At 37.1% G+C, this 26,079-nt stretch overlaps 1 protein-coding gene across 1 annotated transcript in view; it reads right to left on the bottom strand.

Annotated features, from left to right (window-relative positions):
• Nucleotides 1–7,584: 7,584 nt before the first annotated feature.
• Nucleotides 7,585–26,079, bottom strand: part of SLC41A2 (solute carrier family 41 member 2) — a 56,866-nt gene continuing 38,371 nt past the window's right edge. Inside the window, exons 9-11 of the mRNA XM_052790569.1 lie at nucleotides 21,910–22,041; nucleotides 20,780–20,928; nucleotides 7,585–9,802 (exon numbers count right to left, since the gene is read on the bottom strand). Of these exons, the coding sequence (XP_052646529.1) occupies nucleotides 9,617–9,802; nucleotides 20,780–20,928; nucleotides 21,910–22,041 (467 nt within the window). The 3' untranslated portion in view covers nucleotides 7,585–9,616. The remainder of the gene's footprint in view (nucleotides 9,803–20,779; nucleotides 20,929–21,909; nucleotides 22,042–26,079) is intronic.

Genomic DNA, 26,079 nt, shown 5'->3' on the forward strand with positions numbered 1-26,079 from the left:
CATGACTTTTTAGCTAGCAAGTGGTCTCTGTGCTGTCAGCAGGTATTTGCAGCCCTACATCAAGTCAAAACCTGCAACCCACAATGGGCCCCAATTTGCTGTAAAAGCTCCTGCAAAGACAGGGTTAGGGCATTGCCTAAGCCCTTCTTAGGCTCAATTTAGTTGGACTTAGCAGATAACTATTCTAGCTAAAACAGGTTTAGTTTTATGTCTAAAGTAGAGGTCTTGGGTTTTTTTTTTAAAAGTGATTGTTTGCTCCATTAATGCAATCAATCACTGCATAGATTTTTTTTACCATTTTTTTGAACTTGAAAAAGACATATGTAGAAAGAAAGGTCAAATCAGAGCAAGCAGCCATGCTATAGAGAGGCAAGCGCTGTTTGCAGAGATGGCCTGGTAAATGCTGAGACACCCATTCAAGAAAAACAAAATATTTTCCCTCCTGGAATTATAGCTATATGTGATTTATTAAGAAATTTGCCTTCAGTTATATGGAAAGACATAACAATTCCGCTATTTTGTATCACTTTTACAACGTACTTTGCTATTTTATCATGAAAATATTACTGCTGTTTGTGCAATACAATTTTACATGCAATATGTATCATTCCCTCCAGCAGATGCTTTTAAAGCCTCCCATTGTCACTTAGGAAAATTTCAAAAATTAAATCCACAATTATTTTTTTACAAAAAAAAACCCCTTTAAGTCAATGGTGCAAGGATTAGGAGGCACAGCTGAGTGCAATTCAGGTGAGAAATTAAGTCTGTCTAACTACAGAAAGGAACACAAGATGGGAGGAAGTTTAAGATGGAAAGTCTGTGTTTGGGGACTCTCCTTGTGAGATACTGAGAATTAAATTAGAGGAAAGCGTTTGAGAACACAGTGAGGTGAGTAATCTTGCTTTGCTTATTGTAGTATGTTTCAGGTTACCTGGCAAATCTTTACCAGGGCTATTGGAAGCTGATTAAAAACTATAAATGACTCACATATAATGTTAATGAGTATTTCCATGCTGGGAAATGCAGCCAGAGGAGAGTACACAGGCTCCATCCCAGTTCCTAAGGAAGGACTTACACAGTCTGCAGTGTCTGGATTTCAGTCTTATTTTTCACGAGTGTAAAGATGTTACATGGAAAACATTCAGGTGAACGCTTCTGAAATAATTAACTGGTTTCAGGTTTAAGACACTTCGTGCTTGGTTTTTGACTGGCAGAGGCTCCATCTTGAGCCCTTAGGAACAGTATGCACTCCATACCTTAAACCAGGATAAGGCTGCAGCCAGCCTTTCGCTCACAGATGCTGTTGTAGTCCTTGTCACGGGTATTACTGTTAACTCCTCCTTTATTATCAAATTACCATGCAAAGTGAGCTTTTGAGGTGCGCAGAGCTCTCCAGCTGGAGACAGAGATGTTAGCTTTCCCTCTAGCAGGACATTTTGGTAGATGTATTCAACCAGGTGTGCTCCTGCTTCCGAGTGAAATAACATGCTCGCATTTTTCCTTTGATCACATAAAAAGCCTCGGGATAATTAGCTGAAGAGATGATGGTGATAGCTAATGGTTTCCTTCTGCATCAAAGATTTTGCTGATGTGATCTGGATATACGTCAGGCTAGACGTGAACTGAATGCCGCCGTGTGCTGCATGGCCAGATGCTTCCCCCCCCTTTTCAGAGGCTGTCAGACAGCGGAGAAGCATCCTAAACCTGGGCATCCTACCCTCCTTCTCACTCACAGCAGTTCATTTCTACCAAGTGACCATCAGTCTGCCATACAGAGCAAACACAGCTCCTTGTATTGTTTGGCCTGAACTTGAAAATTTTATATGAAGACAATTAAATTTGTTGTGGGTTGTTGACTAAGGATTCCAGGCTGTATCTCCCATTTCACACAAGGAATTAAATGCGGGTCAGTGCTGTACAAAGCTGTCTCTGCCCTACGGCCATTGGCACCCCCTGTAGCCCTGAGAGGCAAGCACACAGACCCCCCCCAAAATCCGCGGGCAAACCAGGCTACTTACCAACCTCGCACAGTCACACTTGACACCGTAGCCCTCCTACTCCTCATCCCGAGAGCTCCTCTTGGAAAAGGCACTCCAGGCTATCTAGGGGCTTTCAGAGGCTGTCGGCAAACAGGAGACAGCTGCCCTCAGGGCGGACGGAGGATGCATGGATCTCACCTAGTCCACTGAGCTGTAAGCCATACCCTCCTAAAAACAGGAGAAATGGAAAAAAAAAAAATTTCTTACATGTGGCAGGAGCTTTCTACATAGGTATGAACAGGACTAAACGGGTTACAAGACTTGGTCCTTATCTAGCAGGAGACTTGACCGTGAACATATGTGAGGGATGCACACAACCACAACATGGTCAAGGTAGCAGGTATGCTGTGGCTCTGAAAAAATCTGATAACTAAAAATGAGCTTATACCCAACACCTCGGTTCTATAATAGACCAGAAAACTGGATGCTATATTCTTAGAGATGAATGAGAAACAACAATCAGAAAGGTTACTACTTTTGTCTCATGAATACATGTTGTGAGAGGCTTCCTATGGTAATAGGACATTTTCTACTTCTTGTAATGAGTGCTAAAAATGTTCAAGTTTGTTTCTCTTAGTGCCAGTCTGAAAGCTATACATATTCCAGAGGTATGTACGCATTAATCAGCGCTTTAAGTGCAGCTTCTGTATCTATTAAACATTTATGTAATGCAATAATCTCAAGTCAGAAGGCCTTTAAAATATTTACAGGTCTTAATAAATGTTTAAATTCAATTTTTGTAGCACAGCAGAACCAGACTTCCTTTGAACTGATGGACATTTCTGCATCTTCCTGTTTCTCTAGTAAGACATGAAAATAAGAAGACAGATCACAGAGGTATCTGCAAGTTTACATCCCTTATGAAGTCAACAAGTTAAAGGAGAATCTAAGCAGATGGCTGAGACACCTTGCATGGGTCAGAGCGAAGGCCCATGGAGCAAAGCGGGGGTTAGCTCAGTAAATACCTTCGGATGGGTTAGAGGAACTGTTGCATGCAGTTTTTCTTTCCCAATTCTCAGCCAAGTCTTACTACGTACCAGCAACACAGTGGGTGTCTCGGTGTCGGCTCTTCCAGCTGTAGAGCTGTCTGCGGTGAAGAACCCCGCACAGCCAGTATGGCACATTCAGCACAGTGCCAATCCTGTATAGTGCCATATTCTGTTTAATGGCAAGACTATATAGCCAGGCTTTGCTCAAAGCAAGGAATTTAGTTCTCTCTAAGGGGTGAACGTAGTCATAGCTCATGTCGGTCTCACGCACAGAGCACATAACCAGACATGGTATCTAACAGAGCCGGGTTTCATGCTCTTTGGCATGGTAACCTTACAGTGCTTTTTAAAAAAGTCTTTAAAAAAATGAATCAGCTTTCTAAAGCGGGAATAGAGCAAAGCCCAGCTGGAAACGAAACCTAGGAATGAGCGTGTCTTTTTGTATCTGAATTTGCAGCATTTTAGATCTGTCGTTTTGCACAAATGACGTGCAGGTTTGTAAGGGTTTTTTTTCAAAGGCCTTAATGTCTTCTGTTACAAAGGGGGACCACAATTTCCATTAGTTTCCATATGGTAGTTACACTACCATAGTACTTAGTGGCCTTAATGGATTGGTTCTAAAGAAGCAGCAATGGCAATCTCAAAGCATTAAGATGAAATGAATGAAACAGAGGAGTGATCAGCCAGTCCTCATGTATTAGATAAATACAAAGCTCACTTGCATCTCCAAATCATCTATACTTTTGTCCATAAATTCAGATGAACTTGGTACCTGAGCTGATCTCAGTTACCTAATGTGGGCAAGCTTAACGAGCTAAATTTGGAAATGCTCTAAACTCCAGAGGTACTTTTCTATTTTAAGTAAAAGCTACCATCCGCGTCCCTAGAACTAGAATTAGACATGTCTAAATTTTCCTATCTAATGAGTAAAAATTGGTTCAGTCTTCAAAACAGTTGAGATGAAGCATGTTCTAATGTTACTCCAGTATCTTGGATACTATAAGAGAATAAAACAATTAGTTGTGTCAGCACAGGGAAAAACACCTGCTTCAAAAACAAACAGGAAAAAAAAGGGCTTTGGATGATCTAAAGCTAACCATAATATGAAGATTCACAGGAAAGTAGTGGATGATTGCTTCCCAAGTATAAAACAAGTATTATTGCTCGTAATTTTTGGAAAACCATTTAGAATGTCAAATTTATTAAAAGGCTGTTCTACTGTAGACAGGACATGGCAACAACTTCATTAATTAAAACCAGGAGAGGACAGAAAAAATTAGTAAACGGGCAAAATCCTTTTTAGGTCCTGTCCACAGTAAAACTTAGAATGTAAATCTGAGAACTTAGAGATATTAAATCTCAAGGAACTATTCAGAAGTCAATTATTCCCAAAGATGTCTACCATATAATTCATTCAGGACCCTATCTCACTTGCAAAAAGCAGATTTAAAATTATTCAAGGAAAGCACTTCCTTGACCTCTCAAGACTTTTAGCAGCTCTTGAAGAGGAAACAATCTCCCAAAGGAGCAAGTTGAAGAATGCCAAGTAAAGGAAGAAGCAAATTTCAAGTATAGTTTGAACTGAGAAATAAAAGCATACATAGACCATATGATGAACTATCCTGTATATTAAATAAACAACTAGCAGGACTTGAAATCAAATTAAATTTTTAACTGCAGAGAAAGTAAAGCCCATCCAGCCCTGCCAATGCTGAATGACTCAGGGGTACACTGCTGCTCTTGGGTACCCTCCCAGAATATGGCAATATCTTGTATATTTACTAAATGTGTTGGTTCCTAGCTTTAATTGTGAATTATTCATGTTTTGTTAATACTAGATTCCCTAGAGTGTCCATGCACAGCCTGACAATCAAATTTTCATTGAATTTAACAGAAAGACTTTCCTTTATGACTTTGTCCTTTAATGACAAAACACACCTCTTTACTAGTTCTTCCTCACCACCTTTTTATACAGAAAGCTGAATTTTTAACTTTGAGTACATATGGGAAAATGCTAATCCAAAAGATAACTGATCAACAGACTGACTTGATTAGGAACGGATTAGAGAACACAATTAATACCATGTATTGTATCACAGAAAACCAGCCAAAAATAAAAAGAAAAATCCTCCTAAGAGACTTCACATTTCTTCCAGTACCTTTGGTACTGTTTTCGAACATCGTCTTACTCTTTTTACAGCAGGTTATAATTCAATTACCATATTCTATTGCCATTTTCTGCACCTCTAAAGAGACTATCTCCTTTGCAATAGCAATTTTACCATTATAATAATAATAAGGAATTTCAAACACTTCATTTCACAGAGTGCTTATACTACTGTTTCCTGATGTGTATTCTGGGTTATTCTTGGACTTAAGAGAGCTTTTCGTGATGCTCAGAATTGAAGTGAAATAGCAAATCCATTAAAAAGATGATAGGTCTTATTTTGAGTCCTGATTCTGCAAACTATTTTGCATTTATAAGGCCGTAATCTCCATGCTGTTTTAATCTTTGTATGAGAAAAGTTTAATTTAGTTGGCAAATTGTAGAAAGAAATGAAATTAATTTGCTGCTCACCAGTATCTCATCAGCATTCTAAAAACCCCTGTGAAATTAATATATTAAACACGGGAGTGGAAGAGGATATTGCAAATTTAAACATCACAGATTAAGGCAAGATGTACAATGATGCTATAAAGCTCAAAATATTGATCTAAATACATTAAAAAAAGAATCCTCCCCTGTATCAAACAGCATAATAAAGCTGTGGAACTATCCTGGCTACATAATCACTCTAAAAATAAGCTGGAGTCATTCAGTAACTCACTAGAATGCAAACATAATTTCAAAGCATTACACAGAAAAAAGAAAATAAACCACCTATGGTATGAAATGCTTCTGACTCCAAAGTTCAAAGCTGCATTTGGTTGTAGTTTAACAAATGAGACTGTCCCCTTTCATGCATGCTCATAGAACAACTGAGATGGTCACAAAATCCTTCAGAATGGCAAATGATACAGATTTCAAATAACCTGCCCCTACATATATTTAACCCTAGAGATATTTCTGAAATAGAGAAAAGAAGAGTAGGCAGTAAGAATGGCCAAATAAGAGCACTCCAGCAGTTACTCAGCATCAGGTTACAGATAGTAACTCATAAAGGCAAAGCAACTGGAGCTTCTGGCTGGTCTAGCTCATCAGGAGAATGAAAATGGTACAAGAAGTTGCAGGAGGAGCTTTACGATGACCTGCAGCTTAAATAAGGTGAATGAGCCGATATGCGCAAGAGTCAAACAAAGAAAACGCTACATGCTGACACAAAAGCAAATAGATGTGAATAAGCCCTAGCCCTAATTAGGCTAGAAATTATAAAAGAAGGTATGAAAGAATCTTCTAGCAGGTGGAGGGGAGTAAAACACTTAATGAATTTTAATATAAAAAGCAATCATTTTATCTGCAAGATTATAAAATATGGCTGCTCTGATAACAAGAGACAGAATAACATCTCAGGACGTCCCTTTCAGTTGTATGCTTTGAGCAGTACAAAAAGCACAAGACTTGTCACTAATAGAATTTTTGGTAACATTTCTTACCTGCACATACAGTGAAGTACTTGACTGTTACGGGGATGCATTTAAAAAGTCAGGTTGGTGGAATACTGTGGAGAGGTTGACTTGACTAGAGTTAAAATTGATTTAGGGAGTACAGCTTTTGAACAGATGATAGGTTCTCTGGTATCCAAACACTCTTTCATGCCTTCTCCCGTATTATCCTCATGGCTGGAATAATATTCCCCCAAAACTTGGTGGTAAGAGCTTTTTACCTTCATCACACTAGGTAGCAGAGTTAGCAATCCCTCTAAGTTTTTAAAATACCCCTTCCACACAGGAATCAAACCCCTTTCCACATCATAGATTATTTACTCCTTGCTCTTCCAGGTGTCAAGGTTTTCTCTGCTTTATCAATGTCATGCTTCTTTCCCCACTCAAACTCCTCTTTAACCATATCTTACTGAGACCATTCTTTTTTTCCTCTCACTTCCACCATTCTCCAAAATATCTCTTTTTCCACCTCTTCCCCAACTGCTAACAACATGACTTAAATTTTTCTTCCCTTCCTGAAAAACAAGTTTGGATGTGCCTTTTTATTCTTTTCTCCAAATAACTTCCTTTTGTTTGCTCCTGCCTCTCATAATGAATGCTGTGTGAAAGTTTGCACCTCTTTCTTTCCCACAACATGGATTTTGCTCTCAACCATGCAATGAACTTTACCCCTCTTGAAGTACCAAATTTTCCCATTACACTTTTCCATCACTTACTGTTTCCATGCCCAGATTATTCCAGTCTGTCAACATATTTCCCTTTTTCAAATTTCACTGAATTTGTCCCATTTAACGTTTCTTCCCCAATTCTGTGATCTAAACACTCACCCATTTGTCAGCAGACTGTACCAACAGTTGCTGCTTATTTACTGGGAAAATACTTAACACACTAAGGATACTGTCAGGACTAAATACTACAGCACCCTCATGCATCAGATAAGCACAGATCACAAGTATCTCAAGAAATTTTAATTTTTAAGAATCTTGCAATTCATTTAAAAAGGACCTTAAAATCCAGTAACTTTAATGAGAAAAGTTCTTGAAATGGCAGCTTAGTTGATTCAGATGGCAGTTCTATCAGAATAAAAAAATTTGCATCTACATCTGTACCAAAAATAAATAACCATTATTGAAGAAAAAAAATTAAAAAATCAGTTACATCTAGTCCACTTTAAACAATTTAATAGGAGTATTTCCCACAATGCTACATACAAGAAACTATTTTAAATAACATTAATACAAACTAAGAAAAGTCAGAGAACCTGAAGTTAGATTTTATCTCTCTCACATAATAAAAGACATAATACATATGATTCATTCAAACAACTATATTATCATAACAGTAAGAAAAAGCTTAAATAAAAGTGTTTAAATGAGGGAGCTGAAAGTCAGGCATCTAAATCCATGTGTAGGCACTGAATAGCTGGTTTAATTTTCAGAATTGCAAACACTTCCAACTTCCACAGAGTTTAAGGTGACCGACACCTATAGAAGTCCCATTAACACTTATCCATATAATTCAATTCATCTGAGTAGGTCCATCAAATTAAAAGGGAGGTTTTATATGTATAAATCACATGACTAATGTTTACAGGACTACAACATATGCTGATATATGGATTTAGCTGTCTGATTTAAGTCTCAAAATTTAAAACTTTCAATCACAACATTTAAAATATGAATTGTTTATTTAATTATGCATTTAGGATGTATGCTATAGTCTTGAAAAACATATGCCATGAGGAACTCCCACTAGACTTTAAAACAGAGCAATTACCACATTTTTTCAAAGTGGCAACCAGAGTTCTCATGATCAATGTATTATTTGAAATATTGAGGTATACAAATAAGAGAAATTATTTAGAAGCAGTCATTTTCCTTATTGACCATATTACTTCCACAGTTTGAAAACAGAAATCCTGTTAGCAGAGATTTCTGCTTAGAAATGGATGACATAGATAGCTCTGGAATTTTAGAAGTTTTATGTAACTTCCTAAGTGCCTAAAAAAGAAACATAATCTTTTATACCCCAAGTTTTAATCAGGGATCAGTATTTACACTTGAATCAACACCTCTGAATACGTTATTAAAATCAGGATACTGGCCATCACAACACCATTAATATCAGTTAGTTAAATATCTTTTCACTTGCTAAATGAAAATACACTTTCCAACACAAGGAGTTTTAACCATTCATCCATTATTATTGATCAGGTCAGAGTCACATTATTTGTCTTTACTATGCTCTTGTTCTAATAAATCACAACAGCAAAATAATTAGGTTGCTCTTTTTAGCACAAAGTGCTTTTCAAGTGTCTAATTTTATAAAAGTTGATGGTCATATTAGTATACATAAAATAAAGTGACAAATTGTTTAGACAATCAGGGTTCAAATCACCATAACAGTTGTTATTGATATCAAGTCTGCAATGGTCAGAGCGCCATAGCACTGAAATTGTAAGATAAGAACATATGATCAACTAATCAGGTAATGTCTATGAAACTGAATTCATCTGAGGTCTACTAATCACTTCTGTGGTAAGATGAAAATATATACCCACTTTGTTCCCGGGAGGGAAAGACAAGGCAAGCCACTGACTGGGTCTTACCCTCTTCTTCATCACCACTGAATGAGCAATTAGAGATTGTTCTTGTTTGCAATGTAGGTAAGGAACTGTTCTTTTAAAAGACCAGACCTTTTAAAAATGTAAAACTTGATAAAGGATTGATCTGCCCTTCATTGTGTCTACTCAGATGTTTTCAACTAGCAGCAATCCACCTCGGTTTCAGAGTAAAGGTCTCAAGTATCCTCTTAGTTCCATCCTGTTTTTTAAAAAACAAACCAAACTAAAATCATTAAGGCTGTTTTATAACTGTGTCAACTTGATTTACTTATACCAAATGGAACGATCACTTTGAGGACCTTCAAGTGGAATGATTGGTCTTGTCAATATTCCAGGAAAAGTCATTGCATCCATTGGAATAATTAGTCTCCAACATCACCATCTCTGTCACCTATGAGCCACAGAAAATGAAAACCTATCGCTAATAAGGCAGTTCCAAGCAGATCTCCCAGTGCAGTAAGATAAGGGATAGAAAAACTGTCAGGATCTTTTCCTTTTTTCCAGAAGTGGTGCACCATCCAGTCAGCAATCCATAACAGAGTAAACACCTACGGAACATCAAACAAACAAAATCTGTATTATTACCAATTAAGTTACATTGAAAGGAAGTCAACAGCTAACATTACTGTCTCCTTAGTACTTAGCACTATAGTATACAACTGCTTTTGAAAAATATTTTCCAAAAATAGTTTTTTGAAACACTCCCCACAACCAGAGACGGGGACGCTTAGGCAACTTCTCTCAGTCAATCACGTGCACAGGTAGAAAGAACATATTGAATCATTGATAGCATTCTTCACCCAGTCTATGCTTGAGGACTTCTGAAAATGGCAAGAGAAAGCAAAAATTCCAACGAAACATACGACTGCACTTCTCACACAAGACATCATTCTGCACAGTGAGAGCTTAAGCAGGGCTTCGAGATCATTCAGAATCAACGGAAGTTGCCCCAGATGAAAACACCCAACACAGGCTAACTCTTGTTTCCACAGGTCTAGAACTGAGCTGAAATCAGATATGATATAAAGAATACCAGGTCAGATTAAGAACAGTTTCATCTGGATTGTATGAACTGCAAAAAATGGCCTAGAAGCTACTTTTATGCATGAAATACCAGCTTCAGCCCTTCTGTACTAAGGCACACCTGCAATATATATTATGAAATTGTTGCTCCAGGCTGAATTTGTCCCAAAGTAAAAGATTTCATTCCCAACTGTCAATGTCTGAACATTCAAGAGGTTTGATCTTAATACAAAAGGTATGCATAATCATTAATCCAGTTTTAGAAAAGAATTCTTTTAATGTTGCACAGCTGTATGATAAGAGATTCTGGTTCAGTGGAATCATGTGGTGTGGCATGGCATGAGATGAATGGAGAAAGGACCACTAACTGTGCTTCCATTTCTTCTTGTCTCTTCTAAGGAGCTGCTTAAGATGAAATAAACACTGTATTTTATGTATTTTTAGTTAATCAGGTCTTTGGGAATAGTAAACGGATGACAGTTACTACCATAATTCATTTTTAAAAAGTCTTCTATGTACATTTAAAAGAATATGCAGTATCAAAAGTAGTAAAAGGTACAAAATACATATTTTATTTAGTAAATGATCGATTACTGGTATCAAAAACATCTTTATAAAAGTATGCACACATTTACTGAAATACTGATAGGATGGTTGCAAGACACTTCTCCACAATACGAAATACAGTAAAATGAGTATCATATAAAAATTGTTGAAAAAGTGTTGAAAAAGTTTCTCAATTAATCTTTGCTTTGCAAAAGCATATGTTAAAATACAAGCCTGAATTTCTAATAAAAAAAAAAAAAAAAGAGAGGGGTATTTGCTTAATGAAAAATGCATGGCTTATTTATATAAACATATCTTCTGAAAAGGGAACTCTGTAGTCTAAGCTAATTATGCAAGTCCTAGGTGTGCTGACTGGAATCCAAACAAATATATTTAAAACAGATGTTTTCTTTGGAAGACTATCAGATTCTTTGAGTCAGCTCCTTCTTCTAACAGCGACAAAAAGAGGCCTGTTTATAAAAGATACTGTACATTAACATCTCCTACAGGATGTGCACAGAAGACTCTGTAGCACCCCACATCAACAATAGTTATGCATGTTCTATTAGAAGATGAGAGCGTTTGTTCCAAGAATAATTTAAAATGCATTTATATGATACAACCAATTAGACATAGTGCACACAGTTCAATTTAAATGACGGTATGCACTTTTGGCTTTTAAAAATCATTACATGAAAACCTTTAATTTGTCTATATTTTTTCCACCTAAGTGACTTAGACTATTGTGAAAAATGGGTAGTTTAGAAATTAAGTTTTGTGAACCTTCTTGTATTAACTTACAGGTGCATAACACATAACACAAATTATAACAAACCTGGCTTCTCTAAGTAAGAGGAAAAAAGTTATACATTATTATATTAACTGATGCTTATGAAAGTATATAAAGTTTAACATCTTTGTCGGTGACATGGAGAGTGGGATTGAGTGCGCCCTCAGCAAGTTTGCTGACAACGCCAAGCTGTGTGGTGTGGTCGACACGCTGGAGGGAAGGGATGCCGTCCAGAGGGACCTTGACAGGCTTGAGAGGTGGGCCCGTGCCAAGATCATGAAGTTCAACAAGGCCAAGTGCAAGGTCCTGCACATGGGTTGGGGCAATCCCAAGCACAAATACAGGCTGAGCAATGAGTTGATTGATAGCAGCCCTGAGGAGAAGGACTTGGGGGTATTAGTGGATGAAAAACTGAATATGACCCAGCAATGTGCGCTTGCAGCCCAGAAAGCCAACTGTATCCTGGGCTGCATCACAAGAAGCGTGGCCAGCAGGTCGAGGGAGGGGATTCTCCCCCTCTGCTCCCCTCTCGTGAGACCCCACCTGCAGTACTGCGTTCAGCTCTGGGGCCACCAACATAAGAAGGACATGGAGCTGTTGGAGCAAGTCCAGAGGAGGGCCGCCAAGATGATCAGAGGGCTGGAGCACCTCTCCTGTGAAGACAGGCTGAGAGAGTTGGGGTTGTTCAGCCTGGAGAGGAGAAGGCTCCAGGGGGACCTTACTGCTGCCTTTCACTACATAAAGGGGGCCTACAAGAAAGCCAGAGAGGGACCTTTTACAAGGGCTTGTAGTGACAGGACAAGGGGTAATGGCTTTACACTGAAAGAGCCTGTATTTTGGTCAAGGAATAATGCTATCATCATGCATTTGCATGGCTAGAAACTCACCAACATTTAAGAATTACACAGATCAGTCTTTGGAAATGGCTACTTATTTGGCCACAGTAGTTGGTGTTGCAACATCAATGTGACTTAAATCTTTAATGAGATTTTACTTCTTAACAATCTTAAAATGGGTTGATCAAAGTCATCAATCAACTGTTATTTTTGAAGGAAAAAAAAAAAAAAGGCAAAAGCCCTACTATGAGTTTGCTGATTTTTTGAAAGTAAGACAGTCCTTGAATTTAAAGTGATAAGAAAGGTCACTCACAAAGATTTGTCAGAGGTCAAAAGAAGAGAAAAAATCATACAAAAGATGTTACAAGACTTGTTACTTTAAGTGGCACAACACTTCACATTTTCTGGGATTTATCAGTGCCCTACACTTATTTCAGCAAAATCATGCATATGGCATAGCAGTACAACTACTGTGCACTTCTACTCTGCACTCATGCTATGAAGAAGAAAGCCTTCATACTTCAAATTGAAAACCAGCTGGTTTTGAGGGAAGGAATCAACATTACAGGAAAGCCTAATAAGATTGTACAAAAATGGTCTGTTTAGCTTGAAATGCTGTAGAAAAGTGATAAGAAAAGCTTGTAAATATATGCAGAACTGTTCGGATGTGAGCTAGTATTTTTAAATTATTTAATATACAGAGGAAAAGAACAAAGAAGTGGTTTTTGCAAAAAACAGATGGAGTAGTAGTAGAATTATGAAACAGAGCCCTAGGAATTCTTCCAGACTGAAGAATTAAATAACCCTGAGGTTTAAGAAAGGTAAAAAAATAACTAAATTTCTATATACATAAAAAGATCTATCTAAGAAAAGGGAGACACTCTATAGTCACTGATCAAGAAAAAAACCCACAGAGCAAGGATTACAAAAACCAGGCAACTCCAGATCTTTTGGTATTTTAAAAGGAAGATCATGCTAAGCTATTACTCTTCTGGAAGAAATTATAATCAAAAGTGAGGAAAATGAAACTAAAGACATCATCAGTTTTAGACTAACAAAATATGAAATAAGTATCCCAATAATGACTGATATATTCTGTTTATAAATGCGTATTTGTAAAAAGACTTATCAGTCACATTATCAAGAAAGGTCCTCAGAAGACAGAAGCAGCAGAATATAGCAATAAGAATGAGAGGGAGGGAGGGAAGGAGGGAGAGAGCAAGGGAGGGAAAAAGCAAGAGTGAAGTCTTTATCAAACCCTAATGATGAAGAATCTGAAAATAAGGAGTATAAGTATACATACCATTTTGTAGAACAAAGGACAGAAATAGACAGTAATTCTCAATATTGAACTTTCTGATTCAAATTATGAATATCAGACTGAAACTGAAATTGAATATGAATATTTAAATAAGGGTGAGCCTCACTATTTAAAGGTCAAATCTTACGATTGCAAGACTAGAAATGGGAGCATTATACACTACAAAGCAGGTTTTTTCCTTTATTATGGGGCACAAAATTTACTTTCTTTCTTTGCAGGTCTTTAGGTACAAATAACAAGTTTAGCTAAAGAAAAGTTATTTTTGGTCTTTGCATGAAGTAAGGACCCCTAAAAGCTATTTGCATTTTCTAATGTAATTAATTTCTCATGATTTCTGAAATGGGGAAAGAATGAAACTCTATTATTTAAAATAAAAATACATAACTCCCTCCAAACATTCTTAATACTGTCTAAGCTTCCTATAGCCTAATTGATATGTTGCAAGATGCTATAATATTTTTATTGTTTCTTTCATCTGGGATGACCATATTTCATCAGTGAATGCATGTCAAATTCACAGTGATAAAAAGTATAACATTCAAATGCATAATATTTGTAAAGCGGATTTTAATCTTTTATGTTTTTATTAGTTTATACATTAGTTGCTGTGATTAGTGAATTCTAACACCAAACTGGAAAGAGAAAGTTTAGGTTATATGTTTGCATAAGCTTTTTCACACGGGCATTATCAAAATTCAACTCTAAGATTAGTATGTAGAACCAAGACCGTTTAGCAGTTTGTTTAGCATGCCTTGGACGGGATATTCCGCATGTTGCTAGTACTGCTGATTCACCTTAAATTGTTTCCATGTGAAGGCGCATTACAAAATAGTTTCATTCTGTTACTTCAGACAGGAAACACAGATGCAAATAAACTGTGGTGACCTCTTTTCAAATGTATTTTAATTCTCCTTTACTCTCAAACTTACACTAACTCAAAATTCACCTATAATGTAACTATGACAAGATCTGGTAATTACTGCATAAGAACTCTTACAAGTCTATGAAATTCAAAGGTAAGCTTTTTTTTTTTTTTTTAATTATGAGTGGAAACCCCCAGTTAAGGATCTCTAAAGACTACTGTGTCCTGACTCTGACATCATTCTCACCAGATTTATGGCTTAGGTCTTCTAGTGGTTGTGACCATTCATTAAGTTAATTTTTAAATTATACACGACATTTCTTAGATTTTAAATGGCTTTTGATGTCTTCTTCATGTGAATCTAAGTAGTATCTGTAAAGCGCTCGTAAGAGATCTACACTGAACTTACTTGCTGAATTTCCACTGCCTACAGCCAGAATCCTGTAGTCAGTGAACTCTCAGAGTAGGATCTATGTATATTTTTCAAATGAAATTTTCCTCCACTGTCTTCTCAGGTGGCATATCTGGTGTGTATCGTGTCCAGGGGAAACAAGTCACTATTTCCTCCAAACATACAGAGATTTCCTTCAATGTCTGGCTGCAAAGAAACCACTGAACAGCAAGTTCTTTCTTGCTGCTGTTGTTTGTGTTGTAGCTAAGTGGTATTAGCTACACTATGGTATCCAAGTACCCAGACAGCATAGCATACATTTGTTTAAGACTAAAACCTCATCTAAGTAAAAAAGAGGATATCATTTTAAGTGAAGTTGTTTCTAAATCAATTTGATCATATTGATGCAATTTTGTGGAAAGGAACTTCTTTTATTCCACAGTTTGAAACCAAATTCCTCAGACTGCCTTCTTGATTTCTTTGTAGCTTTGCCAGACACCCTGGTTTGACCAAGACAGTCCAAATTTCAGGCTGTTTGTCAGCTGTCTGAATGAGGAGTGCAACCCAGACCATTCAGTGTTCAGGTATGCTCAACCCGCACTAGCTGTAGCACAACTCAGTGTGTCATGCTACACACATAACCACTTTGAGTTCAGCCTTCTGGAGACAAAAATGATCTATCCCTGCTAATGACTTAGTAGAAGCCAGGCTTCTACCACAGACAGCAACATGCCTGAAAGTGAAAGAGCGGGTGATAGCCACATTCAGATCCCAATGAATCTGGCAAGTCTGCTTCTCATGCTGCAATGAGAAAGCACTGAACATGCAGAACTGTCCAGGTTCGGACCTTAGTTTCCATATTTCCTTGAATCATGTAGTCTCTTTAGCAGTTATATGCTCTACATTTCGGAAGTAACTTTTCCTATTAGAAAAAGTAGTATTTAAAATGCATCAATATTTTCTCCATAAACACAACCTTCCTTATTTCTCTATAATGATGTAAATTATACCCCATAAGTTATTTTTCCACATTGAAGAGACCCATACCATCATTAGAATCCTCACACTAGTGAGAAATCCAAGATGTTCTTGATGTGAGCAGGAAGTCATTATGAGCACTGCTGAATTCTTCATTTTCTATGCCCCAAACAGCCCTGAAGTACTGCAAAAGTTACTTCACAGCAGCAGACATCTGACCTTCACTGGGTAAGAAGGACTGTATTTTGGAATTACTTATTTGCTTGGTAATAGCTCTGGGAATCTCCTATTGTTTGTTTATTCCCCGAGTCTTTAACGTAACTGTGTGCTCAGATTTGGTTAGGAGGTGTGAAAATTCCTAAGAGGGCGTTTTACTGGCTCAGTGAGAACATGCAGCACAGAGACCGCCTTTGAATGCTGAGCCGTGCGCTAGGACTGATGGCTTGGCAATTCCAGTGCTGCTCTCGTTCTACTGCAGGTTGACAAGACAGAGAATGAAACTTTGCTCAGTGCATAGCCTCATACAGTTAAAAAATACTTGGGCCTTTGTGAGGTATAAGAGGAGGACTATTTTTCAACTAACGTATTCTTTGTTGGTCAAACGCCAGATTGTCACTGCATGTAGCATACTGGTATGTGCTTGTGTGTGACTTGTTTTTGTAAAATTTTCGAGAGTATTCTTCCTAAACAGAAGCCAGTCACCAAATCCAAAACACTTTTAAAATCAATATATTGGTTTTCATTAATGCACATTGGCTTGCCCAGATACTGTACGCTGCATTATGTGAAGTACCCTACATACTTACAGGCTATACCTTCCTCATAATTTTTTTTTTTATTTTCCCTGGTGCTGCCATTCATAAACACAGAACAGACTCTTCACTACAGAGCTAATTCAGACCTTTTGAACTCAAGCCTAAAAGTTCTAGTTGAATAAAGATTAATATAAATATTTGTGCAGTTTTCCCCTTCTTTATGAAAATGTAATTGTGAAATCCTAGCCCCATTAAAGTTAAAGGGAGTACAGCCTTGGATTTCAATAGAACCAATTTAAAATTTAATTGAAGAACATTTCGAGAATATGTACTTATTTAAAGAACAGAAACAACTGTACTATTAAAGGTAGGAATATTAAAATAAAAGAAAATAAAACACTTTCTGGATTTTCTTAAGCCTAGAAATGCAGAACTGTTTTGTTCATAGAGAATCAGAGAGAATGCAGATCACAATACTGGCTACTCATATTATTTAAAATATCTTAATTAATGATTTTTAGAAACAACTACATATTCAGTGAAACTGTACTTTGTTTTACTACATAGCATATTTTTGGTCAATAATAACTAAATCATACTATTGCTAATGTACATTATATCATATTAATTACTTATTTCCCATAAATATTTCAATTAAATGACATGCTGGGGAGAGAATATCTAACAACAGGTAGGGAGGGAGAAGAGAGGAAAGAGGCTGGTAGGCATGGGTGGTGAAAAAACAAAAAATCAAACAATGAAAGTATCAGAATTGGATGAAAATGAAAATAACTATCTGATTGGAACTTCAGTAATACTGTATAGAGCTTGCAATGCAAATAAATTCCATTTTACCACTTTGGGAAGAATATTGAAGTTTACAGGCAATCTGAAAAAGTCTTGTTAAAATGCCAAATAGAATTCATATATATGTTACAAATTTACTGTAGAGATAATGTGGAATAGCATAAACTGACAGAGGAAGAGAGAAATATAAAAGCCATAATTCAAGGCTTTTTGTATTAACATTTCCTTGATTTTTTTTCAGCTTACTGTAACATTTTAGTTCTACTTTTGTCATTTCCCTAACCCCTTCCTCTCTATTTTAAACAAACACAGAGCTGGACAATCAGAGATAATAAACAGATCTTGAAGTTAATTAACAATCTATTTCAGTCCACTGTAAAACATGTCATTAAATAATTTAACATCTTACAATAGTCACTTGAATTTTAAAGATAGAAAATTCACTTTGTTGCTGTTGTTGTTGTTTTTAATTTAGCATTAATTTTTTAACATAGTGGAAAAAGTGTAAATAGGTGGTACATTGCCATAATCATTATTCAGATACCCCTTCTGCCCCCCAGCTCGATATAAGTAAGGAATTGGAAAGGGCAAAGTAGTAATATCAAACCTCCTCAAACCCAGGACTGACCATAATTAACTCTCACCTTTGGGAATCACTATGTTCCATTAAATTATCATCTACCACCTCAAACATAAAAGATACAACCTGCAAGCAGGCTTGTAAGTTTTGACATCCATTTTCATATGCCTTCTATGCAAAGTGAAAATAAATGCAAAGTCCAGTGTATTATAAAAAAGGCCTAGAATGCAGATCTCTCACTGCTCAAAAGACTGTAAATGGATTTGTTTTCTTGATAATTGAAATGATAACAATTAGCTGTGAGGTTTTTTTAGCTTTACAGCAGAACTGGTAAAGCTTTCATTGGGAGGACAAAAATATAAAAGAATTCTGGAAAAATGAGATAGTAGATGTTGGCTTATGCCAAAGGAAATGGCAGGTTGAAAACTGTTATTTACTATATCCAGGTGCATAGATGATGTCACTGAAAAAAGGGAAGAGGAATGAGTACAAATATTTAAGTGTTTTCCTTGAGAAAGGAGAAACTTAAAATCACACAACTGCAGTAGGCAAGTGCTTCAGACCAACAGGTAAATAAAATATGTTCAAGATTTAAGGGTTAGAGCAAGAATAATCTCTCGGAAAATTTTAAATCTCCTCTAATTAGAGGTACGCAAAACTACAATAATCACTACTAGAAAAATGCCGGAATAATTAAAACGGGGGAAAGACTCTATTAAATATTTTCAGAAGGTGTTAAAAAACATGGAGTTCCAAATTGTAAATCTGTCAAGACCCATGAAAAGTTACAGTGTGCAATACTGTTACTCAGTTTCAAAGTAAATACATCGCAAACTGCCTGTTATGGTTAAAGACAGAAGATAAAGAGGAAAAATCATCTATAAAAGACAGTGGGGAGAAAAGAAAAAAAGCTCTATGTCTGCTCTATAGGTGAAAAATCAAAAAAATCAGGTGTGGCCTTACGGACTGCAATGGAGACGCATGACTGCAAAACTGAATACTCTAATCAGACCTTGAATTTATAAAAATGAACTCTACACATGTATATGTGCTGATGCTGGGTCTGAATTACTGTGTAATCTGAAAGTCCTGCCCTAATGCCTTAACTTGGTTTTCAGCTGAACTTCTGCATTTCTCACATCTTACCGTATCCTTTGCTGCTGAAGAAAAGGTTTGTATCCCTAAACATATTATGATTGCAGTTCTGTGAGCAGGAGATGGATTTCATATGGATTTATGAATTCAGGTTGATTCCCATGTGAAATCTCTGAAGTCTAATAATGGCTGCAATCACACTGCTGTCTTACCTTCAACAGAGGCATTAACGGGGACTCTGTCCCCAACCTGTTTTTATTAAGCTTATAGAAACGTAGTATCACTGGGAGAGCTGAGACTTAGAAAAACTTGACTGAAATGGGCCAAAGGATTCAAAAGTTATTAGAAAGGACAGCCAGTCAGACAGAACAGACAGAGTGAAGGTATAGCATTGTTTCCTCAGGAAAACACATTATAAAACAAATGATAAGGCTGGAAACTAGGAATATTATGTAAGAGGAAAATGAAAAGCGATTTATAACTTTTAGTATGACATTGTCACTTGCAAAGGTTGAAATGTTACCAGTTATATCCTACCAAAAAAGTATAGAATTCTCATATGAAATTAAAATAGTAACAGTTTTCGAAACCTATCTTCACTGAAATAGTAGTGTGATAAACACAGAAAGACAATTAAGGACATTAAAAATTATAATTTTTATTAAGGATTGACTGTTTATAATTTTGTTTGTATTTTAAAACTCAATTGGTCACAATTTTAGGAGCAGTATGTATATTTAACTTACGGATGTTTCACCTGTATTTTTATTGTGTAAGATGAACAGTTAATTTTTGTTTTTAAGGTACAACGAAACATTATAATTAATTCAGCCAGGTTTTAGCTAAAAATTGGCTGTGGATTTAATGGAAACATTTCATTTTGTATTACTGATTTCTCTAAGTGGAATTATTTCACTTTAGACATTGCTATTTCAAAAGGCATCTCTCAAGAACTGCCCTTGCTGGGTGTGAACAGGCCACTAGGTAAGACCAGCCAAAATAATGTACCAATGTTTGACAATTAATGCAATTACAATTTCTTGTACAGCGATCACTGTCAGAGTAATTTCAACTTTCATAAATATTAAGAATGCACCAAGCAAGCCATAACATTCTCATCTATTGCATATTTAACTATGTTAACTAAAACAGCAATGTGAACCACTTTCGGAGATTTCTTTGAGAGTTACCTTGATGTATTCATTATTCATAAATGCTACTTTTCATTTTCTCCATCTCCCCTCTAGTTGATTAAAATGATGGGGGTTTTAGATGCAATGGTTCCAAGAAGCATGTGAAAGAGAAAGCGCAAGATGCATGACTGGGAAATAATGCAGTCAAGTGTCTTCTGAAAAGCACTCACAATACAGATACACCTGTGTAAGCTGTAGAGATAATCAGTTACTTCAAAACAGTGCTGGAAGCCTGTATTAACCCATACCTTCTTGTACTACTCATGAGATTTCAGAAATCAGATAAAACATGATTTTCTTCAAGAACTTGATTTTATACCAGCATTTTCAAGTTGTACTTGTTCTTACCTGTAGCAGAGCTGCAAACAAATATACTGCTATAAAGATAGGAGTTAAGGAAGTGTGTCCGCTTTTCATTAAGTGGATAGTGTACAAGAAAATCAGGTGTCCAGGAATCACCAAAAGAAGCAGAACTTGGGCTGATTTGTTATTTACTCCTACAATAAAAAAAATAAAAAATTTCGTTAAGCTCTTCAATTACTATATCAGATTTTTATTAATTTTAATATAAAAAGCAGTTTTGGAATTCCACAGCATTGACTATTGTGGAACAGCAGGCATTATTTTCTGTTAAAAGACTCCTTGAGGATTTTCATAGGGGGAAAAAAGCCACCTATAGTGTCTGCCAGAAAAGTTAAGCAGGGCCTTTCCAGAAGAGGGTGCAAACTGTCTGCTTTCATTCTGTACTCACGTAGTACCATCTACTTTTTTGGAGCTGCAATGACCTCCTAAAGCCTTCCTAGGAAAGAGGATGTTTTGGACACCATATTCAAGACATCCTCAGAAGTACCTTATATTTCTAAAAAGTAATCCCACATCTACCACTTTCTCATCTGTTCCAATTCATTTCATAAATATGAAAGTGTAATACATGCTGTCTACACATCACATTTCACCACAGTTACCACATTATTAGGAAAGGGGGCAATACGGGGGAGGAATAAGCTGTGAAGCAAGAATCTAGAAAGAAAAAGGCAAATGGGAAATGGAAAGCAGGGACTTGGCTTAATAATAATGTTAGATATAAAGTTTCATCCTAACAGGAAATTGGTTTGAACTTCTGGAGTTAAATGACAAAGGTTAGGAGCAGGTAAACAAGCTAAGGAAAGATGAAGGTTGAAATCCTTCTGAGTGGGTACCATAGCATCCCGCCTCAACAGTCCCTGTCTTCCACCCTTGCCAGGATTAGACCTTTCTCTGTATTTCTCTCTACGCACCACCTCCTGCAGGGAGCTCTTTGTGATTCTCACCAGCAAACAGCTGCAGGCAAAGGAAACTGCCAAGCCTCTGCTGCCTTTGAATTGCATACAACAAATTCAGTTTGTTGCCACTTTTCACTGGCGGTACAGTCTGGCATAAAGGGAGAAAAAGAGGAGACATGAGACATTAGTTTTAACAATTAACTGACTAATACATACCTGTACCATAATAAGTTCTGCATGGATAATAGCAACCCTTGGCTTCTTCTGGCAGCTCTCCAGGAATGCTATGCAAATGGAGGTAGGTAGAAATTCTGCTAGCTTGAATAGCTACTAGATTACCACCAATACCTGAAATACAAAAGGGAACAAGTGGTAAATTTTCAACTATTTTTTTCCTCTAGTAGGCAATGTTTTTGGAAATGTAACAACTTCCTCTATGTTTACCACAGTCCCCTACATACAAAAGTCAAAAAGAGAAACATCTTTAGAATGTATATTAGTTATAGACAGGCTAACACCAAGCATTAAAATAAGTCAGAAAACTTGGGCTAAAATTTGGTATATCACTGGATATTTGGACATCAGTTTTAATTCATAAGTGCAAAAGATTCCTCCAAAAGGTTCAATCTGATGCTTTCTCATAGGTGAAGCTCCCTTTTATTGCTCCCTCTTCTTCGGAAATACCTCTTAGAACAACAGAAGTACTGCATAGTTGTGCCACTGCTGGATTACCTTCCTAGGTCAGTATTGCTGGCAAGTATAAATGATGCAAAGCAGATGCACTCACTACCACAAGCATAAATGGAGATTTCACACACAGAATCACAGAATTCACACATGGGGCTGGAAAAGACTTCAAGAGCTAATCTATCCATTCGCCTTTGCCACAGAGCAGGATTAACTATAGTTTTCTGACATTCATAATTCAGGTTGAAAGGACAAGACAAGCGGCTGAATAACTGATTTTTAAAAGAATGGTAGTGATGGAGATTCTACTTTCCTCATGACAACTGTTGATATACTTCCCATTAGAAAAAAGATTTCTATGAAACAATTTCTATGAAACAAACCACCCTAGGATGCAAAGAGAAGTGGCTGGCATTGTTACAAGGCCACTGTCTATAATCTTTGGAAGGTTGTGGAGATCAAGGGCTATCCCTGATGACTGGAAGAGGGCAAATGTCACACCTATCTTCAGCAAAGCATTTGACAGTTTCCCACGGCTTCCTCCTAGACAAACTGGCAAGTTACAGGCTGGTTGGGTAGTCTGTGAAATGGGTAGGAAATTGGCTAACAGGTCACACTCAGAGGGTGGTGATCAATGTTTTTTCCAATGTTGGAAATTATTAGCTTTTCCTTTATGAATGTTTTTTTAAGAAATCAGGGATTGATACTGGGCCTCACACTGTTCAACATCTTCATAAATTACCTGGATTATGGGATTGAAATCACCCTTACCGAGTTTGCTGATGACACTAAACTGAGTAGTGAGATGGACATGTCAGAAGGGAGAGCCATTCTACAGAGAGACCTGGACAGGCTGGAAGAGTATGAAGTTTAACAAAGACAAGTGCAAGGTCCTGCACCTAGGATGACATAACCAAAGAGCCCAGTACAGGCTAGGATCTGTGTGGCTGGGGAAGTACCTTGCTGAAAGGGACCTGGGGGTCCTGGTGGACAAGATGAACATGAATTACCCGTGCACTGCTCCCGCAACGAAAGCAACTTGGGGGCATTACCAGCAGAGATAGACATGATCATCCCACTCAGCACTTGTCAGGCTGCACCTGGAGTATTGTGTCCAGTTCTGGTCCCCACAATTCAAGAAAGACGTGGACAGACTGGAGAAGGTTGAAAAGAGGGCCATGAAGATGATCAAATGGCTGGAGAACCTGCTCTATAAGGGAAGACTGAAGAAGTTAGGTCTTTTCTCCCTGGAGAAGAGAAGGCTCAGGGGAGACCTCATCACAGTTTTCCAGTACTTAAAGGGCAGATACAAAGAGGACAGATGCTCTCTTTTCACAAGGAGCCACATGGAGAGGACAAGGGGAAATGGGTACAAGGTGCGCCCGAAGAGCTTTCATCACAATGTAAGAAATAAATTTTTTACAGTAAGAACGATCATTCGCTGGAACAACCGCCCCAGGGCCATGGAGTCCTCACCACTGGAGGTTTTCAACACGTGACTGGACAGGGTGCTAGATAGATAGGCTCATCTAGGCTCCCTTTCCCACAAAAGGTTGGACCAGATGATCCTTCGAGGTTCCTTCCAACCTAGGCTGTTCTATATTCTATGAATTTTTACTTCAATGAATAGAAAACTAAACCAGCTTGTTATATCTACATTACAGAATGCAGTGGCACTAGCATAAAATTCTCCTATTGTTATTATACTCTAGAGTTGTCTACTTGCATATCAAGCACATGCTTTTTTTTGTTTTTCTCCCAGATGCTTTACATAGCCATGGGTTTCTCTGAGAAGATATGATTAGGCAGAAGTAATGCAGATCTTGTCCCCACTTCAGCAGGAGAAAGCCCTTGTTTATTGTAGTTGAATGGATTTGTTTATCTGATGCTTAGGGCTTTATTTGGTTGCAGAACAAGTATCTGTGGTCACCAGAAGACACTATTTGCCAAATCCTTTTGGTGACTATAGAGTGGTTAGGACAACGATCTAATACTGAGAACTGAAAGAAGGTTTCCTGCTTCACCACTGCTTAAAGACAGTTAATGGCTGAACCTAACAAGGAAGCAAGACTTTTAAGCAAAAAGCTTCAAATACAAATCAGGAAATGAGGTATTAGAAAAAAATCATGGAGTTGGCAGAAAGGACTGTTCATCAAAGTTATCTGCATCTTCCCAGTCAGGAGATACAGAGACAAAATATGAACTACCAAAAGGTTGAGTCAGTGTTTGCAAAGAAAATTAAAACAACAGTAGCTTTTTTTCCAGTGAACTACAGAAAGAGAAGTAAAAGAAGGGATTTGTCTAAACTACAAAAGAGGTTTAAACAGATTAAAACCAATCTAAGTAGGGTCCAAAGTCTGTCCTTTGATTGAGAACAATAAGTTTGAGACTTCTGACTAATGGGAATACAGTATGGAAAGGGAGGCAGAAATAAAATTAAGGATCAATGCACTACGTTTGGATGGGGATCAGATAACTTCTGTGACTGAATTACAAAAAAGCTGTTACGTAAAACTGCTTCTTAGTAAAGCTACAAAGCTGGGGATTGTGCCATATGACTAGAAAATACAAAACAGTTTCTGCTTAAAAGAGAGGGGATAAAAGCAATCTGCATAATTACAAGCAGGCTAACAACTGCAATAACTGATACATTCAAAACAATATTAAAAGAAAAAAATTAGTGAACTCTTCTCTCACTCTCCATATCTCTTATAGCACTACAAGAAGAAATAAACGATAGAAGTAAATAGGGCTGGTTTTCAAGGTATGTTTTGAGGTTCGTAGCAATGCAACCATAAACCACATTGGCACAAAAGAAATACATTTCAAGTATTTCCTAGGATGTATGCAATTTCCTCTCGTGACTGATAATTATCTGCTTCAACAAATTCAGACAATCAGAAATGTGATAGATGATTTGGACCTCTTTCCCTAATTAATAACAAGGGAAACTGAGTGAAAGAAAAGAATTAAGGAAAATGGAAATTTGCCCATTTGAAATGGCGATAAAAAAGCTGTCTGGATAACAGAGACATGGACAAGTCTATGAAAGAAGGTATAAGATTGGTTATCAAACCTTTGATGGATAGCTATTAATCACACATCTTTTTACTTTTATAACCATCATTTAGAGAAAGTATGCCCCAAGTATGCATGTAGATAACAAGAAAAATGATTGAAAAGTATTAAAAGTGATTCTAAATCAAACTGGCCAGCCACGGGACACTGGTAAAAGGAGGTGCTATCTGTTCTGCAAAGGAGGCCGATATGCTAACCAAAACAGCCAGTGTGGAGTGTGATTTCAAGAGGTGTAACATTCTCTCTTCTATTTTAATTACAGCTGAATTGAACATATACAATCTATTTTAGCTAACTGGAAATGCAATATGCATATCTTAAGCAAAATTATTTTAAATTTCATTTAGTCTGAGTCTCAGTAATCTAATGTCAGTGGCATATGTTTAACTCATAGAAGATAGGCAGGTGTACTGAATTGTAAAAAGCTTCTTGAATCCATACATCCTGCTCAGTCTCAACCAGCCAACAACGTATGGTGATGGACAGCAGCAGTCACACTGTCTTTTAGTTCTGTCCATTCATCTACCAATTCTTTCTTGTAATTATTTTTGAACCTTTGGGCCAATTTCAACCATGTCTGACACCAGGATAGAGATACTAACCACCTCCAAGTATGGTTAA

This window comes from Harpia harpyja, chromosome 6, assembly GCF_026419915.1.
Source record: "Harpia harpyja isolate bHarHar1 chromosome 6, bHarHar1 primary haplotype, whole genome shotgun sequence".
In the NCBI taxonomy this organism is placed as follows: Eukaryota; Metazoa; Chordata; class Aves; order Accipitriformes; family Accipitridae; genus Harpia; species Harpia harpyja.